This window comes from Cervus elaphus, chromosome 25 (assembly GCF_910594005.1).
Source record: "Cervus elaphus chromosome 25, mCerEla1.1, whole genome shotgun sequence".
Classification (NCBI taxonomy): Eukaryota; Metazoa; Chordata; class Mammalia; order Artiodactyla; family Cervidae; genus Cervus; species Cervus elaphus.
This window is the reverse complement of record NC_057839.1, coordinates 57,473,395-57,499,265: the sequence shown is the minus strand read 5'-3', so window position 1 is coordinate 57,499,265 and position 25,871 is coordinate 57,473,395. Positions and strand designations below refer to the sequence as shown.

General features: G+C 40.9%; 1 protein-coding gene across 1 annotated transcript in view; it reads right to left on the bottom strand.

The window, feature by feature from the left end:
* Positions 1 to 25,652, bottom strand: part of MARCHF11 (membrane associated ring-CH-type finger 11) — a 110,687-nt gene extending 85,035 nt beyond the window's left edge. Inside the window, exons 1-2 of the mRNA XM_043887542.1 lie at positions 24,132 to 25,652; positions 22,777 to 22,932 (exon numbers count right to left, since the gene is read on the bottom strand). Coding sequence (XP_043743477.1) covers positions 22,777 to 22,932; positions 24,132 to 24,668 — 693 coding nt within the window. The 5' untranslated portion in view covers positions 24,669 to 25,652. The remainder of the gene's footprint in view (positions 1 to 22,776; positions 22,933 to 24,131) is intronic.
* Positions 25,653 to 25,871: the final 219 nt, after the last annotated feature.

Below are 25,871 nucleotides of genomic sequence, written 5' to 3'. Positions count from 1 at the left end.
CAATTACAGAAAAGATAAAGTGTCATAGTGGTTCCAACAGGAAGATAATGCACATTCTGGAGTGATCAGAGTGGCTCAATGGACAAGGGGCTTTTGGATTAGACTTGGAAAGCAAGAGATTTCTCCATGTAGAAAATAGAGAAAGCACACTTCCTAGATGACAAAGGAGCATCACCAGCATAGGAACTAAGGCAGGGTTCATGGTTTATGTTGGGAAAAGAAGAATAACTCTTTAACAGGATTGCAAGAAGCATCCCAGGAAGCAGGCATACATCGGTAACTTAAGCTATGACAAGGTCAATTAAGACCTTGACCACCATGCTAGAGAGCAAGAATGTGACTCGGTAGGCAACTAGTAGTTGCTGAAAACACTCTTAAGGAGGGATACAGATACTCAGAGTTGTGTTTAGGAGGTAGAAAAGGTGGAGTTCTAAGTATTCTAACAAAGATGGCACACAAAAGTAAAGCCATATTCTTTACATTTCAAGACACTTGCATTCAATAAATTGAGTATTTATTGATATATGTACATATTGATGGAAACAAGTTATGGCAGAGACTGTTAATTGCTACTCAATACCTATTCATCCCTTCTGTTAAAGAATTCCCCAAATTAGGCAGGTCACAGAATAAAGACCAAACCCTTCCTAACTTGCCCTGCAGCTGGATGAGGTCATTAGACTAAACTGCGAACCATGGGACATAGTCTGAAGTGCTGTGCACCACTTCTGGGAAGTGGCCTCAAGACATTTCCACACATCTCTTGAGGAGGGTTCTTTCCCTTCTTTTTCCCTTCATCCTGGAATGTAGGTGTAATGTCTAGAGCTGAAGCAGCCAACATTGGCAATAATGTGACCATGAGATGAGGGTCTCACACGTCAGGACAATAAGAGGAAGAACTTGGACTCTCACACCTGGAGCACCTGCACAGGACCAGAGCACCTTATCTGACATTTTCATGAGAGAGAGAAAGACATTCTTATCTTTTCTGAGCTTTGGGTATTTTGGGTATTCACCACTGGGATCTAAACCAAATCCTCTCTGACATGGTTGAGAAAGGGATGCAAGAGGCTTTTTGTAGTCACACATCCAGCAAATCTGTTAACTTCACCTTAGGAACTCAAGAATTCTGTAAGGGGTGGGGCAAGCCATACCGGACAATCCAATCAGACTTGAGAAACTGCATCCAATAACTGAAGGAAACACATTCTTTTTCAAGCACATATTACACATTCACAGAAATTACCCATAGAGTTGGCCAAAATTCAAGTCTCAGCAAATACTGAAACACTGAACCCTTATCAAGTATGTTTTCTAATCGCAAGGCTATTCAATTAAAAATCAGTAACACAAAGATAATCCTTATACATTTAAAAATTAACTGCATGATGACTTGTTAATGTCTATCTTCCCAATTAGATTCTAAGTTATACAAGAGAAACTGACAGATCAAGCTGGTCAAGAAAAGGGGAAAATTTGTAAAGATGTGAACATAAATTTTTACAACTAATAAACTTGGTCTCAATCAAACACAGGCCAAGGGTATGAGCATGTAAGCACACACAGAAATGCCAATGGTCAGTAAACACAAAAAGCAGTACTCCAGCTCACTGATAATTAAGGAAATGCAATTTAAAATAACAAAGTATCATTTTTATAAAACATTAATAATTTAGTTTACTATTAATCATTGATGATTGCCAGTGTTGGTGAAGATATGGAAAATGCTCACCTACACTGTTGATGGAGTGTCATATTAAGACAGTGGAGATGGTGGTCAATTGGGAAGTGACTTTGTCTTTCAAAAGTTTATGGCCCATACCCTATACACCAACATTTCCACATCTGGCTCCACCCTACCATTAAGTCCCCAACATGTGCCTAGGGTTATCTGCAGCACTTTTATAACAGTGAAAAATTATAATGTAAGTGTCCTTCAACAGAAAAACTGTCCAATAAACTGTTAGATTCATTCTGAAGAATACAATTAATGCATTAATTAAAAAAATAATAGTCATATGTAATGATATACTGTCCAGTAAAAGAAACTAAAGAACAAGGCATGAAGTGAGGAAAAAAATACTATAAATGCACAAACATATGTATATATACATGTAAATGCATTCTTCAAAAAGGACTTGAGCTATACAGACCAATGTTTTAACAGTGATTACCTGGATTGGGGTGGGGGCTTGGGGTTAATAGAGAGAGAGATTACTCATTTTTTATTCGTCTCTATATTATCTCAATTATTACAGTTTTAACATGCTTTCTGACAATATCATGCTTTCCTGAGTTAAATGTGTAAAAACAGTTCAGTAAATTATTACATTTATCCCAAATCTCAGGGTGACATGTTGTTGTTGTGGTGGTATTTCAGTCACTAAATTGTGTCTGAAACTCTCTGACCCCCATGGACTGTAGCCCTCCAGGCTCCTCTGTCCATGGGGTTCTCCAGGCAAGAATACTGGAGTGGGTTGCCATTTCCTTCTCCAGGGGGTCTTCCCAGACCAGGGACCAATACTGTGTCTCCCACATTACAGGCAGATTCTTCACCTTTGAGCCACTATATGTGGTGACTCATAAACTAACATTCAGTCTCCTTAACTGATTGGAAAGGGTTTTTCCATTTTCCCAAACTGATTTACACTTCACTGAACTCCAGAGAGTTTGGCTGATCCTGTAAATGTGGACACAAACTTAAACTGAAGCACCATTTTTCCAGATGTTCATTCTTACAGTATATTTGAGAATTAAATGGGGCAGTGCCTCTTAAGCACCTAAGAGCTCAATAAACAACAGCTATTATTATTATCAGTAAGAATCTCCACAGGTGTCCTTGTAGTGTGACACAAACTTTACAATACACGCTTATTTTCCGAGCTCTTCAAAGGCTCTGCTGCAGAGAAAGCGTGTCCAAGGGAAGATGCTCAAACGTACTCTAATCCTCCTATACCGGATAGCCTGCAATCATACTTTAGAAATATTTTCCATCCTGGAAATGACATATTGGGATTTGCTTAAAGTAAACGCTTGTCTAATCTACATCACTTTGCACTTTGCTCGCGGTGCAATCAAGTTCGTTTTAATCCATAAATATCTCTAAATAGATAAAGTAATATAATTTTGTACTGAGTTCTGAGTGGATTTATTAGATACTTAAAAGATAGTCACTGTATAATTTCATCATTGTAAAGTCACTCTGCTGGCACTGTGTGGTTTTGACCAGATATCTAGAAGAAATTCCATCACTGGATTCTGATACCATATGAGAAATGGGTTTCTCTTTACTTCTAATGTGCTGGCCAAATTGTGACTCACAGTTGATAAGGAGTTCTGTGTTTTCTTTTCATATTACAGAACTGTCATCTACATATAATTAGCACCTTATTTGAAATTAAGGCCTTGTCTTCAAACTATAAACTAAAACTGCCTTCAACAATGGCCAATATTCTCGTAGTTCTTTATGGAAATACTAATCTTATATCGATGTGAAGCTGCTGGGAAATGGTTAAATGAATATGTTTTCACACAGAACGTGTAATGCATATACATGATTGATACAAGAATTCCTCTCCTTACTCTTAATGAAACGTTATGCTATTTCATTGAAAATTGTCCCAATTTGCTATTAACTCTCCATTGCAATAACACCATAAAAATGAATACGCTTTCATTTTGCTGTAAGATTTAACCACTGAAAGCATGTTATCATCCTTGCAAAATAATTTTAATTTACTCTGTGTTTATTTCATTTAGCACCTATGGTTTGCTACTCAGAAAAAGGCATTTAGTAAGTAATGTAAGCCATTTTTCTCACCGTATGAAAATCTGATGAAGAACATTTTTCCAGCTGTCAAAACTAAAACTTATACACGACCAAGATATTCAACTGTAAATTTATCATGCTAATTTATGCAATTATTATCATGTTCAGCTTTCTAAAATCTTCTCTGAAATCCTACGAGCAGTCCTCCCCAGACTCGTAGGACTGGTCTCAAAATACTCTTCAATTTTTGATAAGGCGAAAGAACTACATGTGCATCTTTATGGAAGAGACAGTGTATTTCTTTTAAATGTTTATCTGTTCACTTAAAATCCCCCTCACATTATCCCTATTTAAAATATATTTAATGAATGTTATGCCCACATAATTGTCTATCAGAAGCTTTCTACAAACTCCCTGCCCCACCTATGAGGCTGGACACCACAGTGCTGAAATCATTTTCCCCAACAGAGTGTAACATTCCTTCCACCTTTACCATGCTTTCTTGTACTTCTTGATAATTGAGTTACTCAGCCAAGAAGCTAGGGACAGTATTGCAAACTGAGCTCTTTGACCTATCGATAGTTATGTATTATTCATTTTCAATAACTAACAGGTCCTACTATATGCACATGGAACTCTGCTCAATGCTAATATGGCAGCCTGGTTGGGAGGGGAGTGTGGGACAGAATGAATATTTGTGTATGTGTGGCTGTAGAGTCACTCTACCGAAAACCCGAAACTATCACATCGTTGTTAACAGCTATACTCCAATATAAAATATAAAGTTTAAAAACATCTGAGTTTTCTAACCATGAGCAATTTTATATAACCACATTACCAAGACTACTTAGAAACTAACTACTACTTAGAAACCAAACCACAAGTTTAACACACACACACAAAAAAATAACTAACAGATCTTAGTTTCTGAGCATGGAACCAAGAGTACCTATGGCCTCATTGACTTGCAAAGGATATTAACACTATTCAAGACAACTAAGTTTGTCTAATACCCCTATTAATATTCTTGGAAACCTTTGTATCTTAAAATAAAATTATATTCCCACTTATAAAAAGAAAACTCTACTTATCATTCCTTTTCCTTCTGCTATTTCTTTTTATTTATTCTAGCTATTTTGAGGGTACTCAAACCAGACAGAAACACTTTCTCTCCACCATCCCTCCCCACAGTGATAAACCTCAGGAGGCGGCTGGGGCCTCAATAGTAACTGCGTAATTAAGGTTCCTCTGGTTGTTAACTAAGAACTTAAGCCTCCTGGAAAAATTTTCTCCCTCAAGCAAGATGGCTCACCATTAGTAAAACAATCAGCAGTAATTAAAAACCTCATATTCACATATAGTTCATAAGTTTTACATCATGAAAATTGCTTCTCATCTAATTCTCTTTTTAAAAATGTTGCCCGCAGCAAAATAAAAGGGCCTCTTTGAAAAATCTGAAGCGGAACAAAAGAAGCTGAAATGTGATCAGTTTCTCTTTCAAATAATAAAACCGCCCCAATATTTGATCAATAGTTTCTCTTAAGAAATGATGCTTTAGAATTGTGGTGCTGGAAAAGACTCTTGAGAGTCCCTTGGAATGCAAGGAAATCAAACCAGTCAATCCTAAAGGAAATCAACCCTGAATATTCATTGGAAGGACTGATGCTGAAGCTGAAGCTCCAGTTGTTTGGCCACCTGATGCAAAGAACTGACTCATGGCAAAGATCCTGATGCTGGGAAAAATTGAGGACAAGAGGAGAAGCGGGAGGCAGAGGAAGAGATGAGGCAGAGATGAGGCAGCATCACTGACTCAATGGACATGAGTTTGAGTAAACTCTGGGAGACGGTCAAGGACAAGGAAAATTGACTTCCTGCAATTCATGAGGCTGCAAAGAGCTGGACACTACTTAGTGACTGAATAACAACAGCAGTTTCTCTTAAGTACATTAATCCAAATACTAAGGATATTTTTGTCTTATTTCGAAAATACCTAAAATACTTGATCATCAATGTACTGCAAATATTTTGACAAAGATGCTCAGTTCAGTTCAGTTCAATTGCTCAGTCATGTCTGACTCGTTGCGACCCCATGGACTGCAGCACACCAGGTTTCCCTGTCCATCACCAACTCCCAGAGCTTGCTCAAACTCACGTCCATCGAGTCGGTGTTGCCTTCCAACCATATCATCCTCTGCCATCCCCTTCTTATCCTGCCTTCAATCTTTCCCAACATCAGGGTCTTTTCCAATGAGTCAGTTCTTCACATCAGGTGGCCAAAATATTGGAGCTTCAGCTTCAGCATCAGCCCTTCCAATGAATATTCGGGATTGATTACCTTTATGATGGACTGGTTTGACCTCCTTACTGTCCAAGGGACTCAAGAGTCTTCTCCAACACCACAGTTGAAAAGCATCAATTCTTTGGCACTTAGCTTTCTTTAGGGTCCAGCTCTCACATCCATATATGACTACTGGAAAAACCATAGCTTTGACAGGGATGCTAGGTGTCATAATCATCTTCTATGTAAACTTGTTGCACCTAGATATTCAGTGGGGAATCAACATGTGAATGTGCTCCCTAAAATAACTTTAAATGGATTTAACATTCTTCTTGAGCTCACATGATTTATATTCTTAAACTATTTAAGACATAGTTATTCCAAAGTCTCTCAACAGACTAAAATTTAATCCTCCATATTTGCAAAGTGGAAAATAAAGAAAACAAGTTTGATTTAATCAAAATCTAATCAAATGGGGGGAGCACCTTTTCTGAAACAAATTAGGTAAACAGAAACAGATGTCAATGCCTTTTACACAAGTGGAACCCGGGCCAAATTTATTTTCAAACAATATGTGAAATATGTAGAATTATCTCTGATCTAGTGAAATTCTGGGCACCGTGGGTCCAATTTCGAGACCATGACTGTGGTTATCAGGAAACACTAGAGGGCGGAATTGCATGGTGAAGTTTTTCTGACATCTCACTGGGGAAGGGGATGTCAGTCGTCAGATGCTGCCCTTTATACAAACTCTCAAGATGCTGAGTTATCTTGAAAGGCTTTAGACTTTTAACAGAAGATCTAAACTACAATCAAACACAGGACACCCAGGCTGGAGTTCCATGGAGAATATTTGCCGTAAGAACATCTATCTTCCTTCCTGCATGTGTTTATAACACGTCACTCCTCGTGAAGGAACCATCCCTTTTCTCCTGAATAAAAGATTGTGAATAACCCACTTATGCTCATGCCTTTGCAACCCAGGGATTTTGTTACAGATGACATTTCCCGTCAAATCTGAGGAACTGCTTATCCCATTTTGGTGAGCTAAGTACCATAAACTGAGACAAAATGTCTCCGTATTATTAAAAGTTTTCTGAGGAGAAGGAGGAAGTGTTCAACCTTCAGAGCTCCTTTGTGTTCATTCTCTGTCAATGGATGAGATTCAAAAAAGATGGGTACCCTGCATTCCACTGCACTGATAAATGGAAGCCATTTATGTCAAGCGGATTTTGGAAACCCAAATATCGATTTCTGTAGCTCCAGGAGCAACATAAAAAGCCATCTCTCCTCTTTTAGCCCCTGCATGACTTTCAGAGTGGCCAAGTCATATACATGCCATGTCAAAAGCTCCTAATTACAGTACGTTGAAAATTACAGCCTCACACATTCATTCTCCAGATAATCAAGTTTCTTGGATGGCATTCCATGAGATGATGGAGCTTCCCTTCAAAATAACCCATCTCAGAAAATGTGTGTTTCTCAACAGAAAAAAAAAAGTGTTTGTCCTAGAAGAGTGTTTTATTATCACTATATTTATAAAATATATTGTACTTATAAAAATCAGTGTTAAAAAGAATTATAATCCAAACAGGCTGAATTTCTCATGTTTCTAATATATGCTAGTTTGTATTTAAGATCCTAACCCGTTGATAATTCTATAGATTGAACAGTGAATGGGGCAACACAAATGTTTTAAATAATTTAGGAAGTACAAATTGAGCATCTGTGATTCTTAGAATCCAAAATACACTTTTCACTATTCTTTTTCTCTTTATATATATATATATATATATATATATATATCTGTGTAGTCTTTTTCCTTGCTTTTAAAACCAATGTCTGAACATTCACCATAATATCCAAGATATACAACGGGTCAAGGAAACAGGGCCACTACCAAGGTTTTTAATATACTTACGTAGACTTGAAAACTATAGGCTGTAAAATATTGATCTCTTCAGTCTACTGATGGAAAACTAAAACCCAGAATGGAACGTACTTCAGTAGGAAAACTAACCACGGTAAACATCACTGTCATGCTTCGTCATGTCTGACTCTGCGACCCTTTGGACGGTAGCCCGCCAGGTTCCGCTGTCCCTGGGATTCTCCTGGCAAGAATACTGGAGAGGATGCCACTTCCTACTCCAGGGGATCTTCTCAAACCAGGGATCTTCCGAGTCCACGGATCGAACCCACGGCTCCTGTGTCTCCTGCACTGCACGTGGATTTTTTACCCACTGAGCCATTGGGGAAGCCTCTAAGCATTCATGAGTATATCCCACTTCCTGTCTCTAGAAAGCCATATATGGAAAAGTTCTGTCAATCAATGTCAAATCTCATGCATGGGAAGCCTCTCCTAACTGCTTCATCTAAAATTTTAACCACCTTTCTCAGCTTTTCATAACCTTCTTTTTGGCCAAAGTTTTCCCCTTAGCACTTACCATGAATTAATTTACTAATTTTTTTACTTGGAATTTTTATTTGTATATTATCAATCTCCCTCTCTGGAGTATATGCCCTCTGAAGGCAGGGATTTTATTTATTTTGCTTACCCTTCTGTTTATCTCCAACCCTTAGAACAGTGCCTGGCCTAGTAAGTAATTAATAAATATTTGTTGGATTAAATGGATGAATGTAAATGAATAAACAACAAATCCAAAACCTAGCAGAATTTTATGTTTTCCAACTCTTGTTCTAACAGAACTAATAAAACAGTTACACGCCAAGAACTTTGAAAATGTTACCTGATTTAACTTTCCAACAACACTAAAGAATGAATACATATGGTATCACTTTGGGTCACACAACTTAGCATGTAGCTGAGCTAAAATTTAGACCCTGGTCTGCATGTTGCTAAAGTTTATGTTTTGTCCACTATATCACACTGACCTACATATAATCTCAGCTCCTCTAGAAGATGTGTATCAAATGTATAAAAGGATGATCTAAAATTACAAAGGTTAATTGTGTCAAAATGCTCATACTCAGGGGGCTCTGGAGACTTAGAAGAAACAGTTGAGTATTTATGAATGGCTATAAGAATATCCTATTTATCAGAAAAGCCTAGGGTTCCACAAATTCTCAATTACTCACATCAAGCCTCAGGTGGCATAGTTCCTTTCAAGCAATGTTAACAGTATTTGTTGATTTTCATTAGACACTACAACTACATACAGGAATAACTACACACAGGTCCAAACTCTTTTATCCAATAATCCAATGATGTGTTGTCTGCAAGAGACACAATTTAGATTTAAGAAACAAATAGGTTGAAAATAAAAGAATGAAGATAAATCATACGGACATACCTAAAAGACAGCTGGAGTAGCTTTTCTAGTATCTTACAGATAAAAATTGTTACTAGAGACCAAGAACATTTTATAATTAAAAAGAATAAAGTCAATCCATCAAGACATAACACTTATGAATGTATCTGCACTTAGTAACAGAGCCCCAAAATACATAAAGAAAAAGCTGGCAAAACTGAAGAGAGAAATAGACAATTTAACAATAACATTTGGAGACTTCAGTAACTCACTTTCAACTAGACAGAAGATCAACAAGAAAATAAACTAACTACACCAAACAGACCTTTTTAGAATACATCACTCAACAAGAGCAGAATATATATTCTTCTTAAGAGCACATGGAATATTCTCCAGAATAGACCATATGTTAGAGCAAAATCCCTTACCCAAAACACTTTGGACCATATGTGTTTCAGAATTTCAAAGTGTCCATATTTTAAAAATATGTTGCATTTTTATTGTATTATATAATATCCTGCATGCTCAGCAGGATCTAGGTCAATATCCTATAACCAATCACAATATTTCTACAGCAAAATATATGAAAACTGACACTACCTTAGAAAAAGACTATACACAGCTTCAACGCAGTTCAGGTGTTTTGTCATGAAATAAATTACAAAAAAAAAAAAAAAGTTAACTCTTGCTTCTACTTTCAAAGCATTTTGGATACACTTCTCTTCATCTCTGCTGCCATCATCCTAATAGGAACCCCTGTTATCTCCTTCCTATCCATCAAGTAGCATTCTAGCAGCATCCCTGCTCTCAGCCCAGGCTCCTTCCAATCCAGGCTTTACAAAGTAACCAAAGGCATTTGTTACTTTTATTATTTTACTCCTCTGCCTGAAACTCTACAATGATGTCCCATGACTCTTAGAATGAAACACAAATCTGTCACAGTGGCCTGCAGGGTAAGGTGCATATCTACTTCCCCAACATCTCCTACTCTTCCTCACTCATGGATCTCCTTTTATTCCGTCCAATACAACAAGGTCTTCCTTATTTCGAGTCTTTAATGTAGCTGCTCCCCCTTTCAGGGTGATTATCATCAATCTTAGGTCTAAGCTCGACTATCATCGCCTCAGAAAGACTTTCCTTACCCCTTCTATCTAGATACGCTTAGTGTTTCCCATACCTTAAAAAAAAAAAAAAAAAACTGACTTTTAGAGTGGCTTTCAGTCAGTTCAGTTCAGTTCAGTCGCTCAGTCGTGTCCGACTCAGGGACCCCATGAATCGCAGCACGCCAGGCCTCCCTGTCCATCACCAACTCCCAGAGTTTACTCAAACCCATGCCCATCGAGTCGGTGATGCCATCCAGCCATCTCATCCTCTGTCGTCCTCTTCTCCTCCTGCCCTCAATCCCTCCCAGCATCAGGGTCTTTTCCAATGAGTCAACTCTTCGCATGAGGTGGCCAAAGTATTGGAGTTTCAGCCTCAGCATCAATCCTTCCAATGAACACCCAGGACTGATCTCCTTTAGGATGGACTGGTTGGATCTCCTTGCAGTCCATGGGACTCTCAAGAGTCTTCTCCAACACCACAGTTCAAAAGCATCAATTTTTCGGTGCTCAGCTTTCTTCACAGTCCAACTCTCACATCCATGCATGACCACTGGAAAAACCATAGCCTTGACCAGATGGACCTTTGTTGGCAAAGTAATGTCTCTGCTTTTTAATATGGTATCTAGGTTGGTCATAACTTTCCTTCCAAGGAGTAAGCGTCTTTTAATTTCATGGCTGCAGTCACCATCTACAGTGATTTTGGAGCCCCAAAAAATAAAGTCTGACACTGCTTCCACTGTTTCCCCGTCTATTTCCCACGAAGTGATAGGACCAGATGCCATGATCTTAGTTTTCTGAATGTTGAGCTTTAAGCCAACTTTTTCACTCTCCTCTTTCATTTTCATCAAGAGGCTTTTTAGTCCCTCTTCACTTTCGGCCATAAGGGTGGTGTCATCTGCATATCTGAGGTTATTAATATTTCTCCCAGCAATCTTGATTCCAGCTTGTGTTTCTTCCAGCCCAGCGTTTCTCATGATGTATTGTACATATAAGTTAAATAAGCAGGGTGACAATATACAGCCTTGACATACTCCTTTTCCTATTTGGAACCAGTCTGTTGGTCCATGTCCAGTTCTAACTGTTGCGAGTGGCTTTAGATGTACATAAAAGTTGCAAAGATAGTACAAAGAGTTCCCATATATGCCACATACAGTTTCTCCTATTGTCAGCATCTAACGTTACTAAGGTGCGTTTGTCACAACTTACTAGATCAACACTGGTACGTTACTATTGACTAAGCTCCACATTTTACTAAGTTTTACTAAGCTTCCCTGATAGCTTAGTCAGTAAAGAATCTGCCTGCAGTTCAGGAGACCTGGGTTCGATCCCTGGGTTGGGAAGATTCCCCTGAAAAAGGAAATGGCAACCCACTCCAGTATTTTTGCCTGGAGAATTCCATGGGCAGAGGGGCATGCACACCACATATCCTTAGCTTTCTCTGGCTTGTGACAGCTTCTGGGACTTTTCTTGTTTTCTTCTTCACACTGTTGAAGAGTACTGGCAAGGTATTTTGTAGGCTGTTCCCCTAGTTTGGTTTGGTCTGCTGTTTTTCGCATGGTTCAATGAGGGTTATGGGTTTTTAGGAGGAAGACCACAAAGGTAAGGAAGGTAGTCTCATCACATCATATCAAGGGCACATATTAGTAACATGGCTTATCACTGATAATGTTAAACTTGGCCACCAGGCTTAGGCACCATTTGCCAGACTTCTCTACTGTTGAGTTAATCCCTCTCCCCACATTCTACCCTGTAACCAGTCAACTCTTTGGAAACAAGCCACTAAGTACAGCCCACACTCAAGGGCCAAGGGGAGCTGGGCTTCACCTCCTGGAGAGGACAATATATAAATATATAATTTAGAATTCTTCTGTGGGAGATTTGTCTCTTTTCCTCCATTTGCTCATTCATGTAGTCATTTATTTATAATAATATGCATACATGGAAGTTCATATTACAGTTTACATTATAATCCAATACTACATTACTTACTTTATTGCTTAAATTGTTCCAAATTTAGCCACTGGGGACTCTTTCAGGCTGGCTCTTGTGTCCTTCTGCTGTGTCCCATCGTTGTGTTTTTTTGAACATTTTATTTTTTGGAACAACACACTCCAAACTCATAGAACAGCATCTTGTATAAGACTGGTTCCTTTTATTGAAGGATGATATTGGAAACCAAGATCTGGTGCTAGGTAAACTGTAACTGGGGTTTTACTATTAGGCCTTCTCAAGAGACAGAGCGAAGAAATGGGGGTGTGTATACTAACCCATGCACAAGTACATATCTATAAACATTTCCATATGTAACCATTTGTATCAATAGTAAGCAAAACATGAGTTTACACTGATGTTTCCAATTCTAACCCAGTATCACATGGTTCATTACAGTAAACCATTTTTATAACCATCCAGATTTTTCCTACTGAAATTAACTTAATCTAAAGTTACCTAGTTTGCTTATTGTTTGTTCTTTGTCCTTCATCATCAAGAATTTAAATTTAGAAGCAGAGGCCTGTTTTAACAAATTCCATAGCTCTAGAACCGAAAACAGCATTTGTAACGTGGGATTGGTTAATGCACTGATGAGTGAAAAAATAGTCAATAAAAATTATCAATTAATTCATAGTAGAAAAAAAGATGAAATATTTTGAGGCTAACCCTTGACATGATTAAGATCATCTTCTAAATGAAAAATCAGTTCAGTTCAGTTCAGTTGCTCAGTCATGTCTGACTCTTTGCGACCCCATGAATTGCAGCACGCTAGGCCTCCCTGTCCATCACCAACTCCTGGAGTTTACTCAAACTCATGTCCATCAAATGAAAAATAAACAGATATTAATCCAACCCTATGCCCCGTTATATCAATAATTTCTATGCATTCACTACCACTTGGAGTTGAAAGTTTCCCCAAAAGCAATTCAAGGAATGCTTGAGGATTTCCCCCTAAAGTTTACTATAGTAGAGCTTAATCATGCCCCAAATGAAAGTAACACATTTCTATCTCAGATTTCCTTCTATGCAATATATACTACTTCAGTCTTAGTAGCATGTAGGTCAGACAGAAGAGCCAGACAGGAGATAAGGACATTCCTCACCCATCCTTATGCTTCACAAAACTACTCAAGAAGGTCTTCTCCCCCAAGTCTAGGGACCACGTGTCACTCAAAGCTACCCGACAAATTTCATTACAATTAGTTCCAATTTTGTTGATTTAACATTTTTCTTCTACTATTTCTCAAATTATTGAAAAGTCTCATCTAGATCTGAAAATGTCTTTTATAGAAGCTTTTGTAGTGTGAAAGGTAAAAGGAAGACAGTTTGAGAGGGGACTGAAAGGGATTCTGCATTCAAGATTTTCTTTAAACTTCCAGGTTTGCCCTAAGGCATGCCTGACGGCCCTAGAGAACACAACGTGGACAAGGGCTGTCACCCTGTTCACTGTGTCTTTTCTCTCTGAAGAACTGGAGGCTCCCCTGGAAACCTCCCATCTATCTTCACTACAAAGAGAAGGATAAGATGTTGTCAAGAAAAGGAAGAAAAAGATGGAAGGAAGATAAGAGAAATATGTACAGAATGCTCAGTGTATGCCTGGAAAATCCTGTGCTCTTTATTATTACTCTGCTCTTAAGATTACAACTAATTTTACCAAAAGTTGGTAAAGTTTTTAATTTCTTTGTGCTCAGTTGCTCAGTCATGTCTGACTCTTTGCAGCCTCACCGACTGTAGCCCTCCAGGCTCCTCTGTTCATGGAGTTCTCCAGGCAAGAATACTGGAGTGGGTTGCCACTTCCTACTCCAGGGAATCTTCCCAACCCAGGGATCAAACTTGAGTCTCTTGCTTTTCTTGCATTGCCAAGTGGATTCTTTACCATTAGCACCACCTGGGAAGCCTTTGATTTTCTTATTTTCCTTTAGACTGATAGAGAGGACACTTACATACATACTTATATTAAAATCTGCAAATGTAACACAGAAAAGAAGTTAACACTGGGGTGTGAAGAAAAGAGAAAAAGTATTTCCTGTGGCTTCTGGAATATTCTTTCACAAGAATATAAATAAAATCCCCCAATATTTGTAAGAGATATTATCCTTCTTAAAGACTTTTTTTAAAAACAGGCTGAACAAACCACGGCAAGCCTGTATACATTTCTTGAAATAGCTCTTGTTTATTTGAACTATTTTGCACCCTGGAGTTATGACATGTAAGTGTCCGGGCACAACTGCAGGTCCATATATAACAAAGGAGTGCCCAGAGGGTTCCTGAAATAAGAGCTGGATGCTCCATTCATACCAGGAGGGCCCCTGCGCCTAGATTAAGCCTTGGCCACTTGCACATAATTAGCATACCAAAATGAGAAAGAAAACTTGAAAAACACATTAGGGCAATGGAACCCTGTTACCATGAAAAGGACAGATTCATTGCCCAGGTGTCACTATTCAAAATCAACTTTGTTGAAGAGATGAAAACTGGAGGGGAAAACAGGTTTTTAGATAGTCGCTTTCAGAGCATATATACCCAAAAGGAAGGACTGAATCAGAAATATCTCCCCAATAAGTTCTCATTGACTTTACACAGCAACGCTTTTGTCACGCCTTCCCACAGAACTACTTCCAGACCACCTCTACTTAATGTGGGTAAATTCATTTGGCTAAATCATAAGAACAGTTGTTGAATTGTAAGTTATGGGCACAGAGAAGATGCTGTCAAATATCCAAGGATATAGTACAAGCCATGGTGCAGTTTTTCTTGGCCACGTCCTCAAGTGTCCGCTATCCATTTACTTGTAATTGTAGGCGATTATCTCGTCCATTCCCCGCTGCTCTGAAGGGTCGGAAGCACTGTAGCTTCACCCTCAAGAGTCATCCCATCCTACTCTTAGAAGGTCCAAAAATAGAAGGAAGCTGAGTTTCCTTTGTTCCAATCCCTTCAGCAAACATCAGTCATATCATGGCAAAGCCACACGCCAAGACAAAGCAGGAAATGAGTAAGGGAGACATGGTCGGTTCTCTTGCTGCATCGCGCTGTGTTGAGGTATTGTACACACCAGTGGAAAATCATTCTGGAAATTATGTTACAACTGTACAAACTGCTCATTAAAAAAAAAAATCCATCACCTAGTTTTCAGCCAGGTGGCAGATTTCACACCAAGAAAACTACCCAGTAGACATTCTTAGCAGTTCCTCAATACCCATGATCATACAGTAAAATTTCCAACAAATTATTCAGTTTCTCTGAACAAATGCTAGATGAAATCCTTCAACCAGTGACAACCTCAAGAAACCGAGTGTGTCACACATGGGTAATTTCACATTCACAGAGTCTTTTTCATGACATTTTAGTTTTTGAAAAGAGCAGATCTGTCTCGCTGGAAACCATTTTCTTTATTCTAGGTTTTTAAAAATAGACTCTACTTTTAAGGTTTTTTTTTTTCCTGTGGTCTGAAGGACCTAACATATTTTCCCAGGCAGATTCGGAATAGGAGTATGAGGTCAATTGAAGAAGGAGTTAAAAATTGACAGTAGATGGTTAATGGGTGAGCAGTAAATGCAACTTAATTTCCTTAAGTCACATTCTCACCACAGAAATATGAACCCCCATGATTTTCTCTGTCTTTCTAAAACACTCGCTCATGTGTTCATTCATTCATGCATACAACAAATATTCACTGAATGCCCACGAAGTGACCAAGAGAATGACTGCCAAGCTACATTGATCTGTGTTACCTCAGTTTTTCTAAAATCTGTCCCACAGATTTTAGGGACAGATTCTTCTTCTACAAGCAGCTGAGTGGAGAGGCCAAGAGAGCAAAGAAGAGAAAGGTGTCAAAAGGAAGATATACTTGAAAAAGAGCTAGAATGAATGTAGAAAAGCAGACACATGTGGGAAAGAAAGTTCTGGAGAGCGTCATCCATCAGGACCGCATCATCCCTGGTCTTCTCTCCATAAAGGATAAAAGCAAGCACCAGTCCACGATGCCCTGAAGGGTCTCCATCTTTTTTTTTTTTTAACTACCATCTTGGAACCATCCGGCTTTGAGACAGATTGTAAAATTACTGTACACACGGCCCATACAGTAAGTGAGATGGTTATAGCAGTAGATGCAGCATAATTTACATGTTTTATTCACTAGAGGATTATTAATCTGCTCTAGTGAGTAAAATGCAGATCTAAGTGCTTTGAGAATTAGTAAGCAAATGAAACAAAAATCACTTCAAAGGCCAGGGAGATGCCTCATGATGTGTTCTTTATTTTGATATTTTTAATTACCTGTTAAATACGTCAGTACATGTATTTAAATATTAACGTTCCAGCACAGTTTCTCAGATATTCAGGCATGGTAATAAAAAGCTTCCCCTCTACGTGTCATTTGCTGTGAAACCTACAGAGATGCTAACAAGAGCAACAGAGAAAAAGTGAAAGGGGGGGTGTCACCACTTCAGCCCTGCTGAATGTGTGCATTCTTAATCCATTAAATGCAAATGCCTGAGTATTTCAATGGACAGCAACGCTGATAAAGGTTATGCTCTGATGTTTTCCTAATACCTTTCCAAAATCACAGTCAATTCTCAGTGATAGTTTGTCAGCTTCTCCTACTGCATCAGTTACATCATGAGAACAACTTAAATCCCCTCTGAAGGAGGAAATACCCCTTTCACGACAGAGCCCTCTTTAGCAAAATAATGATCACGGGGCCCTCAAGAAGTTCATTAAAGGTCTATAAACGCTCTGCATGTAGTCCAGAAGCTGTACTTAGAACGGTAGCCACGTTGAAGCTGCCTGGTGTCAACTACATCTCTAATTCAAAACTATCACGATGAATCCCATCAGGAAAAGAACATGGATAAAAATGAAAAATACTCTCCTTCCAAGGAGTGGCTCCAGTCAGTCTCACTGCTGGAAGAAGACCTGTCGCTGACAGCCCATTATAAGAGCTTCAAGGAAAAGCAGCAGGGGCAGACTAACAAAAATGTTATTGGCTGGTAAAGATGGCCGGGGCCCTGTTATCTATAAAGGCAGGCGGCCCACGTGGAAGTCTCCGACCCTACCCCACAAGCCCTTTGCCAGTCGTTGGTGCTCCAAGAAACAGAGGAGGAAGGAAAGCTGATGGATACCAGATTCACTGTGACTGAGGCGGGGCCGCCTACCTGTGCCCTCTGGGGATCTCTGGAGTTTCTTTGACCTCCTGCTTATCACACACACCCCAAACTCAGGGGCCTTTCCAGAGCATAAACACGCAATGCTACTCAATGACCCTGGAGGGTACTGCCCTGTGCTTGGCCATGCAAAAGCATCTCTCCAATTATAAGCAGACGCCAACAAAGAATCATGGGGAGGAACACCTGGAGAGCAAATATGTGCCCATGGGCTGAGATCGTTTTACATCTCACTACATCTGATTTTTTAAATGCTGGTTCCTTCTTTATTTATAATAACCAATCTGCTTGCAAACCTAGGTGGGCTCTCCTAGAAAAAACAGAGAGTAAACATGCAGGGATAAAGAATGATATGGAAAGAAGAGTCAATAATTTTACTTTGGTGACAAGAGACTGAAGGAAACAACAGGCACTGTGGTTGGGAGCAAGCGAAGGTCCCCATCTCTTAGCCGATTGAACAAGTAAATGTCGTCAGTTGACATTAAAATGGCACCTACTACGTGCTGGCACTGTTCTAAGCATTTTACAGGTATATACATATTTAATCCCCCCAAAATGTATAAAATTGGTGCCTTTATTATCTTTTAAACATGAGTTAACTGAGGCACAAACAGTTAACTAACTTAGCCAAGGTAACATAGCTACTGCCTTCCATTTAATATTTTATTTTTCTATGTTTAGGCATTATAGTCCATGTCTTATAGCATGTTTAAAGTTTCCCATACAATACTTCATCTAGCAAATGTTATCTCTTCAAACATCTCTAGTTCTTGAAAAAGTACTGAAAGCATTCATAAAGCTAAATATACTTGCTTAATTAATTTAAAATATCACCAACATCTCAAAATAAATTTGATCTTATATGTTCTTAGATTGCACTAATTTTATACCACCATATGAGATTCAAAACAGAATTAGCTTTTACTCTTAAAATTATCATTAATGCATCATCTTGAATATGGTAATCAATAAAAGAGATTCAGCAAGGAGGTAGTAGGAACGTAAATGCATGTTAATTACTTCTAATGTCTTAATTAGCTCCTGCTGCTAATGATACAGTAATTAAGATTTAAATATATTCTACAGGCTACATCAGATTTCTGTTGGGTCATGTTGCTGAGCATCACTAAAATCTCACGAAATGGGGAGGCTTACACCCAAATTCTCAAAGAATTCTAATCTCAATGAGGAAAACAAGTAGAACTAAGGTTTTAGACTCGTTGCAATACGTTTCCTGCACACACACATGCTTCCCGGCTAGCCGCTCCTTTCCTTCTTTGTCCCCACATCTCTCTGGACACCAAGAGGAGCATCATGGCAACAGTCACTTCTGAAAGTGCTTCAGTGTATGCATCGAGCACCACCGATGGAGTCCAACTCCCATCCATTTTTTAACTTTCTTTATTTCTGATCCCTGAAAGGGGAGTTATGGTGGTACATGTTGACCAATCTGGACCTGATGAGGACCAAAAAATGCAAACACCAGGGTAGGTAAAGAGCACCATTTTAGAAGCTATCTCACACAGGGGATTAAAGATGTCCACTCTTTTTAGGGCAGGCTCCAGAGATGGAGTCTATTTTTCCTTCTCTTGAATCTGGTTGGCCCTCTGATTTGCTTCAATCAAGGGAATGCAGCAGACATAAAACCATGTCACTTCCAAGGCTGGGTCATAACAGACCTGTAACTTTTACGTTTATGCTCCTGGAACCCAATCATCACACCCAAATCACACACAGAAAGTAGTGAAGTACCAGCTGACAGCCCCAACTGAGCTTCCAACCAACAACCAGCACAAGTCAGTTCAGTTTGGTTCAGCCGCTCAGTCGTGTCCGACTCTTTGCAACCCCATGGACTGCAGCACGCCAGGTCTCCCTGTCCATCACCAACTGCCGGAGTCTACTCAAACCCATGTCCATTGAGTCAGTGAAGAGCAAGTCAAATAAAGTGAGCCCTCTTGGATGTTCCCCCCCAGTCAAACCTCACAGCTCCAGAATGATGCCATATATGGAGAGGAACCTCCCAACTGATCTCAGTCAACCCACAGACTCTTAAGAGATAATAAATGATGGATGTTGTTTTGAAATACAGAACAGACTTTTGAACTCTGTGGGAGAATGTGAGGGTGGGATGTTTCAAAAGAACAGCATGTATACTATCTATGGTGAAACAGATCACCAGCCCAGGTGGGATGCATGAGACAAGTGCTCGGGCCTGGTGCACTGGGAAGACCCAGAGGAATCGGGTGAAGAGGGAGGTGGGAGGGGGGATCGGGATGGGGAATAAGTGTAAATCTATGGCTGATTCATATCAATGTATGACAAAACCCACTGAAATGTTGTGAAGTAATTAGCCTCCAACTAATAAAAAAATTTAAAAAAATAAAAAAAAAAAATAAAAAAATAAATGATGGATGTTGTTTAAACCACTAAGTGTGTGAGGTAGTTTGTTAAACAGCAATAGGTAAAGCCTTTCTAGACCATCATCAAGACTCAGGCTGAAACCAGTGCCTGCTTGACTCAGCATAACACAGGATAAGTCATGATGAACCCAGAAACATCAGGATGGCTACGATGAAGTTGAGAAGAACACTTTCCAACTAGGGCACAGTGGCTAAGGCCATGGACCCCAGAGCCTCAGACTGTTTGAATCTTGGCTTTGTCTTTTACTAGATATGAGCATAGTAAAAGGTACTCAGCTATGCTGTACCTCAGTTTCCTTTTGTATAAAATAGAGTTAATATTCTCTACCTTATAAGTTTATTTTGAAGATTAAACATCAGTAACAGCATATGTAAAGCTCTTAGAACAGTGCCTGGCACAAAGTAAGTGTTCAGTAAATGCTTTCTCTTACTAGCATTACTTAATCTTTTTCCCTTCTACATCCAAGGAGCTGCCCACTCACAGCTATGGGAGAGCTCTCTATTTAAAATGAAGGGGTTCAGAGAGTGCAAGGGAAGGACATGACATGGTTCCTGTTTGATCCTATACCATGATGAGAAGGATCTCTGCCATGCCATGAAAACATGAGTGTGACAAATGCTAAATCTGATTAGCTTCACACCAGAGGAAACCAAAACTCAGAGTAAATGCTCAGTTTGTGGGTCATCAATAACAGATATGTCAGTCAATCATTCAAATTTTATCTGAGGATAATCTACTCCTAGGTATGGCAATCTAGACTATGGGAACCTTATAACTGAGTTCTGTTCATTAAGAGTATTGAGCTTTATAAGCACATAATGCAGTCCTGGAAAGTTGTGTTTTCAGGCATGATCTGAACTATCATCATCATGCTCATATCAATTTTGTTTCTAAATATTATTTTGTAGTTCACTGGAACAAACAGGTCAGGCCACAGATTATGACAATATTTGCACATGTCATAATAAAATTAATCCTAAATGTATTAGTAATACCAGGTTAGCTTTAGGGTTTTGGTTGTTTTTTGTTTGCTCTTGATTTTTCAGTCATATTACATACACATTTTGGGGAATTGTTTTTGTTAAAATAACTACTGAATTTTAAAATGAAGCAAAATACAATAATCATCTATACTGCTATAGGTTTAGAATTAGTAAATATCATTTTGCCCCAACTCTCTGTCTCTTCTCTATTTTAAAATTACATCAAGTACCTATTTATATTTACTTTAGAATTAGCCACCCCAAGCGAATTAATATATTGTGGCATAAGTTGAAGTTTTTTAAATACTTAGCAATCTATATCAGCTCTGGAACATCTGACCATAGCACTCCTCATGGGACTTTTCACTGGAGCCTCAAAGCTCTCTATTTCTCATCTCCACACATTCTATTCATAAAATTATTATAGATTCAATTATACTACTCATATCCTGTTATTTGGGCATGGTTCCCTCTGCTTTTCAAAACAATTATGACAGATCTATAAATCGATACCCAAGTAGGTCAATCAGTTAGTGGTTCTGAGAAAATATGTCAGGTTTGTGCCTATCTTTCCATCGTCGTCATTCATTCACATTAGTTATTCATCTTCTTTCCAAACTATTTATCAGCCTAGGCCAGCTTGAGAAAATTCATACTTTCATTTCATGCCACCTAATCATGCCTTAAATGGTGAGTATCAGAAATGCAAATTAATTGCAAACTATATGAAGGACGCACAAATTTAAAACTATGAAATTTAAACTACTAATTCAGCTTCCATATTCCTACTGCCGTCACTAACAGTTTCATCTATTTTACATTGCTCAATGCAAACTAAATTTGATAACTTAAAGTGAAACAGGGAATATGGGACTTTATTACTTTCTCACCCTCCTAACTTTCAGTTCCTCTTCCTTTTCCTCCCATTACCTCCTTCACTTCTATGTTTTGAACCTACTCTTTTATATCGGCTGGACTTCAATCCTATGTCACTATAAGATCTTGTCAATTACACACTATTCTGCTTTAGTCTAAGATGTCTTTCTTAGAATTATTTTACATCCTACCAGTTTACTCCAAGAACCTAAATCTGTTCCACCATACAAAAAAAAAAAAAAAAAGCTTATCTCTCCAAGAATTTTTGTCTGGTTATGAGCATTATGTGATCATGTGATTATGCACTAAAAGTTCTAAGAATACATACAATTTCAGTAATATTATTGAGAGTAACTGTTGGGAATACTTCTGCATCCACTGTGTAGTTGAACAGAGCAATGAATGAAAGTAGCCAAAATAAAACTGTGAAAAAATACTCATATGAAAAAGAAAGTCTGGTTAAGTGAAAAAATGGCCCAGATTAGAAATAATGGGTTCCACCAAAGTTTCCAGATTAGTAAAGTTTTGCTTTACTTGCATCTATCTCCTGTTAATGGAGCCCATTTAGAGTTTCAATGCTTAAATTAACAAAATACTACTAAAATAATTTGTGTAACATTTCTAATTAATAAAATTGAATTAACTGAAGTATAAGACTTTTTTTTAGCAACTTGCCCATTTACAAACTAGGATGAGTATAATTTCATCCATAAACAACCAATTAATAAACGAAGCCATTTGAATAAAAATGGTTTTGGAGTTTCTCAGATAAAAATGTCACAGACTTCTCAAAGCACATCTCTACAAATTCTAAATCTTGGTTTTAGTGTGATTTGCACAGAATATCTTAAGTAGCATATGCAGATATCCTCATGCTTATTAGCAAAATGACTTCGGGGGAAGGAAATGTCACAACAGTTTACCTGGCAGGGTTGCTTCATTTTAATGGCTGTGACATGGTATCTGTAACAGCAGAGTTCGCAGGTCCAGGAACCCCTCTCACTGATCCATTTTAGCAAGCACAGCTGATGTGTATACCTAACGGACCCGTCACATCGGCAGGGGTTCAACAGCTCCCCCTGAAAAGAAAACAACTCAGCATGAATCTTTATGCTTGTGTTTCTGTCTTAAAACAGAACACTTGCCTTCTTTTCTTGAAAAGCCATTTACTCAGAAGGATACAAGCATTGAACTCTATCCTAAAAAATGAAATTAAATTTTTATACCTCTGGTGGGAACGAAACTAAAGTCTTAAAACTATTTCAAAGATATTACTTAGAGTCATGACATAAATGTTCTACCAACATACAAAATGTCTGCAAGATATAGCTCTCAATACCCTTGGGAGAAAGCTGTACTATTAAATCTCTTTAATAACTTTTAAGTGGATGGTCAGATGCATTTCCTCTGCAGTTATTCTTAATCATTGCTAAAGAAGAAATGCATGCCATCCCAGAAAGTAGCTTGCAATAGCATTATGCTTTTATTTTTTTCTAAATGTAGCATCATAAATATTGACTTAGGGCACTATATTCCTGAAAGCCTACATGTTCTTATGCAATTTCCTTACTTATAAAAATATTAAACCTAATGTTTTCTGAGACCACACATTTCATAAGAGAGACGTATTATCCTGTTTTCCCCCGCGATTACTTGCTTATAAGTTTGCATACACCTCTAACGGAGATAATAATTTCAGAATTGTGTTTCTAACCAAGTACACTGTTGGCCAAATAGGCTTTCTTTCACAAGATCAAAGTCCATTTTTATTTCTCCTATTAAAAACTCTAACATGCTTTTCACATCAGTGAGACTGAGTCACCAAAATTTGCCATTTTGCAAGGAAAGACTCTGCCCTTTTTGCTTTTGAAATGACTCACTCCCTGTTTGTACTCTAAGACTATCTGCCTCAGGATACACTTGTAGATAAAGGAATATAGGTTGGTTTCTATGTATAAACCAAATCTATTTAGTAATTCACCAAAGAGATACTTATAGCATTATCACTAAAACACCTGAGGAGTGTGTAACTGCAAAACCAGGTAGGAAAAAAAAAATAAGTGTAGACCAAATCAAGCACTATTCGCCACTGGGACAAGGTTATTTGCCTTTAGCAGGAAAGGGACACTCGGTAGCCGCCACGCAACCGCTCAGCCCAGGAACGGAACCCAGAAGCGGGCGCTGTCCGTGGTGCTGAAAGTCGGCCATCCGGACTCGGAGCCAGCCCAGATCTGCCCGAGCCCACGGCCCGCTGCCCCGGCGTCCCGCCGGGCCTCACCTGCTCGGCGCCCTGGAAGCAGATCTTGCAGATGGGCTGGTGGTGCTGATGCTGGTGCCCGGCGCGCTGGTCGCCGCCGCCGCCGCTGCTGCTGCTGCGGCTGCTACACACGGAGCGCGTCTCGGGCTGTTCGCCGGCGCCCCGCCGCTCGCCCTCCCCACCCGCGCCGGCCTCGGGCTCCCCGGGGCCGCCCTTCCCAGCCGCCACCTCGGGGACCGTCGCCTCCGGAAGGCGCCTCGGACCTTCGCCGGAGTCGCCGGTCGCCGACACCTCCTGCCCTGCCGGCGGCTGCGGCAGCTCCTCGGCGCCCCGGTGCCGCGGGACCACCTCCGCGGGCGGTTCGTCGGACCCCGCGCGGCGCTCGGGGGACGCGGGCGGTGCCGGCAGGTAGCGAGGGGGCGCGGGGCCCGAAGTCGGCTCTCCCGGCGGCGGCGGCGGCGGCGGGGGTGGCGGCGGGGGAGGCGACGGGGGCGGCTCGGCGTCCCCGCTCTCCGCCCCGCGGCGCCGGCCGCCGCTGTGGCCGCCCTCAAAGCTCATGGTGGTGCCGCCGCCGCCCTCCTGCCAGCCCGGCGAGCGAGCCCGGCTCGGGCTGCGGGCGAAGGGAGAACGGAGGAGGGAGGGAGGGAAGAGGGCGCAGGCGGAGGGTGGGGACTGGGGGCCCGGGCGCCCGGGACTGAGAGGCGGGACGGGGAGGGGACGCAGAGGGTCCGGCGGCGGCGGCGGCGGCGGCGGAGGCTGCTGCTCCGCGGAGCCGCGGGCTCGGCTCTGATGGAGGCGGTGCCCGATTCAGCGGCGCGAGAGAGCGGCGCGGCCCGGAGTGGGGGGTGGGGGTGGGGGGACACCCGGGAACCAGGGGAGGGGGAGGAGCCGCGCCGCGGAGGGGATGGGCCCGGGAGAAGGTATTCGGCTGGAGCCGGCGCCGGGCGGTAGGCGGGGAGGAGCCGGGGTCGTTCCGGGGGATGGGGAAGGGGCGGGGGTGGGAGGGCGAATGCAAACCCCTGGTGAGGTGCGGAGACGGCGGGCGGGCGGGAATTGGGGGGAGGCGGGTGGGGGAATCCCTGGGCCGCCTCCCGCGACCCCGCCCCGGGGCCGCTCACGTCTGTTCCGGGGCGGATTACCCCTCTCGGAACCGCGCAGCACTGCGGCTCCGGTGGGTGGGGGAGGCGGGGTTGGGGGGGAGAGTCGGAGGCCTCCGGGTCCAGAAACCGTTACCGGATGGGCCAGGGGGATGCCCGCGGGACGGGGCGGGGGCGATCGAACCCGAGACCTGCGTGGGATGGAGGGGGGGCGGGGGGCTCGCGACCCTGCTGCCCCTAGCGCGCCCCAGCCGCCCCCTAAGCAGGGGGCGAAGGAAAAGGCTCGCGGGGCCCTGGGGACTAACGGATGCTCGCCTTAGATAGCTTCCAGCCCCCTGAGCCCTCTCCCTCAAGGGAAGGGCACACTCACGGACCCTCCGGAGCCTCCAAAACAGAACTCACTGGAACTGCATCTTCCTTCTCTGCCCCCCTCGCCCTCTCCCTCCTGCAGTGAGTATCCTGGTTTATCTGAAAATATTCTGGTGACATTGTAAATATCATGTCCTAGAGTGGTTCCTCCTAGTGAACCCTGATGCACGTTTCTGTGGTGGGTGGTCTCTTTCACCCTTGCCATAGAAAGGACTCAAATGACACCTCTCCTGCAGAAGTGGCTGCAGTCGTGGATTTCAATTTTATGCACCCCGAAGCCAGCCAGTTTCTCTGG